The 7,692-nt window shown below is 37.9% G+C and overlaps 1 protein-coding gene across 9 annotated transcripts in view; it reads left to right on the forward strand.

Annotated features, from left to right (window-relative positions):
• LOC107755055 (tight junction protein ZO-1-like) overlaps positions 1-7,692 on the forward strand; it is a 124,932-nt gene that overhangs the window by 110,844 nt on the left and 6,396 nt on the right. For 6 of the 9 annotated variants that reach the window (XM_016571696.1, XM_016571705.1, XM_016571697.1 and 3 more), the window contains 7 exons: positions 955-1,686; positions 1,776-1,861; positions 2,724-2,924; positions 3,958-4,037; positions 4,662-5,097; positions 5,415-5,641; positions 5,922-6,229. In XM_016571696.1, the coding sequence (XP_016427182.1) occupies positions 955-1,686; positions 1,776-1,861; positions 2,724-2,924; positions 3,958-4,037; positions 4,662-5,097; positions 5,415-5,641; positions 5,922-6,214 (2,055 nt within the window). In that variant the 3' untranslated portion in view covers positions 6,215-6,229. Of the gene's footprint in view, positions 1-954; positions 1,687-1,775; positions 1,862-2,723; positions 2,925-3,957; positions 4,038-4,661; positions 5,098-5,414; positions 5,642-5,921; positions 6,230-7,692 lie in introns of those variants that run through there. The other 3 variants (XM_016571699.1, XM_016571702.1, XM_016571703.1) reach the window with 1 other exon arrangement.

A 7,692-nucleotide genomic window follows, 5' to 3' on the forward strand; every position in this document is an offset into this window, starting at 1 on the left:
TTGGCTTGTTGAAGTAGAGCTAGTGTATACTTGTGGTGCAATGAATGTTATAAACTGATTTAGAAATTAATTTGATCTGTATTTAAAACTTTCAATCTTTTCCCCCTCCTGTTATGACTTTGAAAGGTAGCCTTGTTGTTTACAGCATACGACTTAACCAGTTCTCATTTTCAAACAGTTTTTTATTTGTAGTTTTCTTTAAATTCAAAAGCGTTCTTTAAATTTAAATTTTCATATTCATTAGTTTGTCAGTTTTGCTCTGATTAAAATGGCCATCTAATTTTAGTTGACAAAAACATTTCATTGACAAGTAAGTGTGAAATTAAACTATGGAGCCCTGTAACATTAAAAAATACAACAAAAACATACTGTGGCCACGAGCTAATTTGTTTCCATGACTGTGGGGCAACATTTTTCTTTTGTTTTAGTTAAATTGTGGCCATGATTGATTAATTCCTCATTATCATTGACGAAATTTAAAAACGTACTTTTTGTAAGTAATTCCATAGATTAATGCTGGTGGTGATTCTGTGTCTAACTGACTGGACTATTATTGTTCCTAAAAGGCTACTTCTCAAAATATATATTTTTTTCATTGTTTAAAGCAAATAGTTTTTGTATACTTCTTTTTCAGTGGGATTTTTTCTGTCTGATTTTACCCCAGTGTTTTTGCAGCTTGGCGTGTCATGAATCATTTAATCTCTCAAACTCTGAAAATATTTGTGTGATGGCTGCCTCTATATTGACCTGTTCAATAACTGCCCACTCTGAGTCTTCCTCTATTGCAGGTCTCTCTGCTGACTATGTGCTTCATTCTTCAACTTTTAATCCGAATATTAATCACTTCTGGTTTCTGCCGTTTCATTCAATTCAATCGATTGTTGTGGTTTAGAGTTTATATATGATTCTTTGTACAAGTCATTTATAAGTATCCTTCTTTGGCTTTACCAACAGATGTACAAGAAGGATATCTATCGTAACAACGAGCCAGTGCAGGTGAGCCAGAACCCTATGCAGCCCAACTACAACCCCCAGCAGCCCCTCTACCAGGAAGACAAGCCATACAGAGATTATGACCACCAGCCCTACCACTATGATGGGGGCTACATGGAACCAAAGGCTCGAAACTTTGACCCTCACCTACATTTTGACAGCAGCGTGCCTCCGTACGATGAGCAATGGGCCCCATATGACCAAACCTCTGGATACGACCCTCATATGCCCTATGAGGACGGTCTGAACCGCATGTATGGTCACCCTCAGATGCGACATGACACAGGCTATGATGCCAGTCGACCTCGCTATGGCAAACCCAGCCCCGGACCGATCCGACACGATGAACTGCCCCCTGTGCACCCACAATATGACCAGGAAGCGCTCCCTCGTACTCAAGCTTCCTCCCGCTCCCCTGAACCCCCCAAACAACAGTACACCGACCCATCCCAGAGGCCTTCCTACACTCAACCACCAAAGAGGGGCTACAAGAACTCTGAGGCCTCCGTGACCCCTCCCAAACCTGAGTCCATCTCACCACCAGTGGAGCCTGCACTTCCTCCTCCTCCAGCCGAGGCAGAGGATGACCCAGCCTTGAAGCACCAGTCCGTGCTCACGAGGGTTAAAATGTTTGAGAACAAACGATCCGTGTCTGTGGACAGAGCAAGAGAGTCTGCAGACACTGGTATTCGGGTGAGTCGACATAGACTGTATTTCTACTAACCAAATATACACGCTACAGACTGAATAATTAATTTGTTTATCTTTTATGCTTCATTTAGCTTGTGGACATGGTGCCTAAACCTGGCGCTGCCTCCGTGCCCAAAGCCAGTTCTTTAAGTAACCTGGACCAAGAGAAGGCCTTTAGGTAATGAACTAGCACATAAAGTATAAATCAAATCGTGTTATTTGTATCTATATTGAGAAAGCGTTTTTTTTTTTTTTTTTTTTAAACCACAATATATACTACCGTTAAAAAGTTTGAGGTAAGATTTTTTATTTATTTATGATTTTGATCAAAAGTGACTGTAAATACATTTGTAATGTTACAAAAGATTCCTATTTCAAATAAATGTTATTTTAAACTTTTTATTCATCAAAGAAATTATAACACAGTTTCCACAAAAACATTAAGCAGCTCAACATTGATACAGTTTTCAACATTGATAATAATAATAAGAAATAATTTCTTTAGCACCAAATCAGCATATTAGAATAATTTCTGAAGGATCATGCGACACTTAAGTAATGGCTGCTGAAAATTTCATTTTTTCCATTACAGGAAAAAATAACATTTTAAAATATTATTTTACATTGTAATATTGAAAATTATTAGTGTTTTTACTGAATTTTTGATCAAATAAATTCAGCCCTGGTTGAGCATAAGAGACTTCTTTGCAAAAACATAAAAAAATCTTACTGACCCTAAAAGTTTGAATGGTACTGAAGTGGCATTAGCCATAGAAATGAAGTTAGTCATAGATCTCCATCTAGTGGTGAAATAGTCAAATACAGAGTCTGCTTCTGAACGTCCATGATGAGGCTAAATTTAGCCACTCTTTATTGTGATATGTGACTATGCTTTCTTGTGATACACAAACTGACATACTGAAGATGAAATGACCTCATAAATGTTTTATATGAGGTTCTGATTATATTAGTGCACGTTTATCATTACCTCAATAGTATTGTATATGTCAAGCATTTAAAGTGCTTCTTTCCTCTGTCAGATCTCCAGAGCCACAGCAGCCCCAGCCTAAAGCAGCAGATATAATTCGCTCAAATAACAATGACCCTGATGAGGATGAGGAGTACTACAGGAAACAGCTGTCTTTCTTCGACCGCCGAAGCTTTGACAGCAAACCCTCTGCACAGCTGACACCTGCCATCAAACCAGCCCAACCCCAGACCCAGCCAGGGTACTACCCCAGGTACGTGTTCAAATACTTTTAATCGTACTTAAAGGGTTAGTTCACCCAAAAATGAAAATTAGCCCATAAATTACTCACTCTCAAGTCATCTTAGGTGTATATGACTTACTTCTTTCAGACGAATCCAATCGGAGTTATATTCAAAATTGTCTTTGATATTTCAAGCTGTTTCATGGCACTCAGCGGGTGCTGCATGTATCAGTCCAAAAGAAGTTAAATAAAAAGCGCCCATCCATTAAAAAAAAGTGTCTCACACGGCTCCGGGGGGTGAACAAAGGCCTCCTGTAGCGAATCGATGCGTTTTTGTAAGAAAAATATCCATATTCAAAACGTAATAATCACTTTAATGTAGCTTGCGCTCACTGTTGTACACTGGAAGCAGTTCCGGGCGGATGACGTATGAGTTCAGCTTTGTGCATGCGCTGGTGAGTTGTAAAGAAGAATGTCGGAGGATTTTGATATAAGCCAAGAGGAGACTGGTTTTCCTTTGCTAAAGTAAGGAAACTTTGCTTCCTTTGCTCCTGTTAACAAACGTTGGTTTTCACGAGACTCACTGGCGCATGCGCAGCGCTGACTTCATATGTCATCCGCCCGGAACTGCTTCCGTGTACAAGTTTTTCATACAAAAACGCATCGATTCGCTACAGGAGGCCTTTGTTCACCCCCCGGAGCCGTATGAGACACTTTTTTTTGTTTATGGATGGGCGCTTTTTATTTCACTTCTTTTGGACTGATGCATGCAACACCCGCTGAGTGGCATTAAACAGCTTGAAAGATTGAAGACAATTTTTAATATAACTCCGACTGGATTCGTCTGAAAGAAGAAAGAAAGATACACCTAGGATGACTTGAGGGTGAGTAATTTATGGGCTAATTTTCATTTTTGGGTGAACTAACCCTTTAATACAACTCTGCTTTATGTTTTTATTTTAGCAGTTTTTTTACGATATATGTTTTTGATATATCTATTTGATACAATATATGGCTTTAAGTTTGAATCATTGTTCTTTGTTTGACTGTTTATCTGCTACAGGGCAGAGTCAGTGGAGAAGCTGAACCCTGTTGCTCCAGCTAATCCAGCTGTCCCACCCCCGACCCTGCCCAAACCCGCAGGCAAGTGATTAATGGAAGATTGTATATGCCCCTGCCTACAACAAAGCATTATACATAATATACATACTCCTAAACAAAACAAAAATGTATGATTTTATATAATTTAGAGTATTATATTTTACACTACTGTTGAAAAGTTTGGGGTCAGTAAAAAAAAAAAAAAAAAAGAACTGAACACTTGTATTCAGAAAGGGTGCATTAAATTAATCAAATGTGACAGTAAACCGTAATATTTATAATGTTACAAATGATTTCTGTTTCAAATAAATGCTGTTTTGAATGTTCTATTCATCCACAAACATATGAAGAACTGTTCTCAACATTGATAATTATAAGAAATGTCTCTTGAGCACCAAATCAACATATTAGAAGCATTCCTGAAGGAGACTGAAGACTGGAGTAATGGAATAAATTACAGAGAATAACAATGAGAGATAATAGAAAGGAGTTATTTTTAAATGAAATATTGACCAAATTTGAAGGTCACTCTCATCAAAAGATGAAAACATTGACTAAAACAATACTCTTTAAAAAATGAACTCTAAGGAGCTTATTTTATATCTGTAAAGAGACTTCCATATTTAGACATGCAGTATGTTTATTCTCACACTCTCTCACACACAGTGACCCCACCTCTCGTCCCTCATGGATCTCCCAAAGTGATGCCTCCCAATCATAAAGACACAGTCCAGAGCACTTACCTGCCTCAGAAAAGCTTCCCAGAGAAATCTCCTGTTAACGGCACCGGTGAACCTCCAAAGACCAACAGCACTGCCACGTCCAGCTACAACCGTTTTGTGCCCAAGCCATACATAACCTCTGCAAGACCGTTTGAGCACAAGTTTGACAGCCCCAAGTTCAACCACAATCTCCTGCCTAATGACTCTCAAAATAAGACAGATAATGTGAAAGCTCCCATCAGTACCACAACCAAACCACAGAGCTCACCCCAGCCGACAGACCACGACAGTGGCCTGGACACCTTCACCCGCACCGTGGACCAGAAACCCAAATACCAGCAGAACAACATCAACACTGTACCCAAGGCAATACCTGTCAGGTATATTAAAATCTAGCTCCTTAATTGTCAAGCTTACATGTTTCCGTTTTTTTGGTAAGTAGACATTTTATCCATGTTGTTTTTTAGTTTAAAAAAAAAACAAATATTGAATATTAAGTACATTTAGGACAGTAGCCAACAAAACAAAGCATTATCACAATCAGTAGAACTAGATATTTGTCTACTGATAATACTTTTCTGCTATAGCTAGATTTTTTTATTTAAATTTTTTGGTTAGTTTTTTTAACACTAAAGAAAATCTTAAATTAAAGATCAGACTAAAAATAAGGTTAACCTTTTTTTCTTTCTCTTTCCAGCCCGAGTGCTTTGGAGGATGATGATGATGATGATGATGATGACAGCCACACGGTGGTGGCGACGGCACGGGGCATCTTCAACAGTAACGGTGGGGTCCTGAGCTCCATTGAGACGGGAGTGAGCATCATTATCCCTCAGGGAGCCATTCCTGACAGTGTGGAGCAAGAGATCTACTTCAAAGTGTGTCGGGATAACAGCATCCTGCCACCTCTAGACAAAGAGAAAGGTCAGTCACGTATCTTTTATAAGTTGAGGGTCAGAAGATTCTGACTTTTGTCTTTCTCCTCTGGTCTGTGAAAAAGCCTGGTAATACAGAGTTTGATACTGATTCTTTTTTTTTAAGTTTGTTACAGACCTCCTTTTTTTTTCAATTAACCCATACTCAAAATGCAAGTGAGATTATCAGTACTAAATGTATAGCTTGCTGGGATGTTTTTGTGTTTGTTATATATAGTTATGTATTTGTCTGTAGAGTAAATGGTAAAGGAAAGAGTTTTTATTTCCAGGTGAAACTCTGCTGAGTCCTCTGGTGATGTGTGGTCCTCACGGCCTGAAGTTCCTGAAGCCAGTGGAGCTCCGCCTACCTCACTGTGCGTCTATGACCCCTGATGGTTGGTCTTTTGCTCTAAAATCCTCCGACTCCTCGTCGGGTACGCTGTCCTCTCTCTGTCCTTTTTGGGGTCGTTTGGGATGGCTTTGTGACATCTTGTTTGGTTATGGGCCTTTTTTCATTATGCATTTTCTTATTCACAACTCCATATCTTACGCTCATATATCATATATACCTTATATATGCTAGTCTTTTGTTTACTTATTTGTTTTGTTTAGTTTTTTTACTCATATAGCATATCTCACTGACTCACTCACTCCAGTCTGCTCATTTATTTATGTGGTTTATTTAAGGTATATTTAAACAAAGTGTCAATTTTAGCTTGACAATCAAATAAATTTGTCTTTGTGACAATTCACTCTAAAGCACAATTAAACTATTCTACTACCATTTAACCATTTATCAGTGTGGTCGGTAAGATGTTTTTCTGAAAGAAATTCTTATATTGAGTTGAGCAAAAGTGACAGTAAAGACATTTATATTACAAAAGAGTTCTATTTCATATAAATGCTGTTCTTTTGAACTTTCTGTCTGTCAACTATCTATTTCTGAAGGATCATGTGACACTGAAGACTGGAGTAATGGCTGCCGAAAATACAGCTTTGCCGTCGCAGGAATAAATTACATTTTTAAATTATATTTTTAAATGTATAAAAATAGAAGAGATTTATTTTAAATTGATCCTAAACTTTTGAATGGTACTGTATATTTTATAAGGGAATACATGGCCAATCCCAATAGTAACAATCCCACATTTTACACAAAACATTTTACACAGTTACACGAAACGAAATATTAAAAAATAAAAATAATTAATTGTTCCACTCATGAGTGACAACATATCCATTACATTGTAACGAATGGGTATTTTGCAAGGCCCAACAAATTCCGCATTGTGCTCGGTTTGAGTAGTTATAAAGCTATTTTCACTTTGCCTTTGTGTTCTCTCGATCAGGACACTAAATCACTCAATTTCTCCCTCGAGATTAGTTGAATAATCACAGATCTGCAGATGAACATTACTAAAAAAAATAGGCTTTCCATCTTCACTTGGGTCTCATGATTTCATGAATTGGCCAATGGGAATTCACATCTATTAATCATAATTCACTCACATTGTTTGTGCTTTAAACTGATTCTCACACAGCCACCCAAATGTCTGAATATGCAGAGTTGCTGGAATTGCCTTTGTACCGCAAATGGAGAACAGCAAATGTTTTTCCCTGGGTCTTCATTTCTCTCTCTCTCGTTTCACTTATTCGTCTCTATATAACTCTTATTAGTAAACCTGGCACTGCCCTGGAGTAGCCTCCTAATGAACCTCTCGTTCTGATTTTGTAGTGGAGAGATCAGAGACTCCTGCCTCATCCAAAACCATTACAGGCCTTTGCCTCTAATCTGCATATTTTAAAACCAGGCAAATTTCCCTGCACTCTCATGGAAAGAGAGCGTTTACCTAACTGATTTAACAAAGATGTTGTTCTGATGGAGCTCACGGTGGAGTATAAAAGGGCACTGAAATCCTCAGGTCATTATAGATTTATAAATGCACTACAAAACATCTAAGTATATGTGCAACTGTAGTGTAACCATTATTTTAATTCTTACGAATAAAGTGTGTAATTTCTGTACAACAAAACCACAAAACAGAACTAAAATCTGTTTGT

The sequence above is a fragment of the Sinocyclocheilus rhinocerous genome, unplaced genomic scaffold (assembly GCF_001515625.1).
Source record: "Sinocyclocheilus rhinocerous isolate Xijiao unplaced genomic scaffold, SAMN03320098_v1.1 scaffold591, whole genome shotgun sequence".
NCBI classification, from domain to species: Eukaryota; Metazoa; Chordata; class Actinopteri; order Cypriniformes; family Cyprinidae; genus Sinocyclocheilus; species Sinocyclocheilus rhinocerous.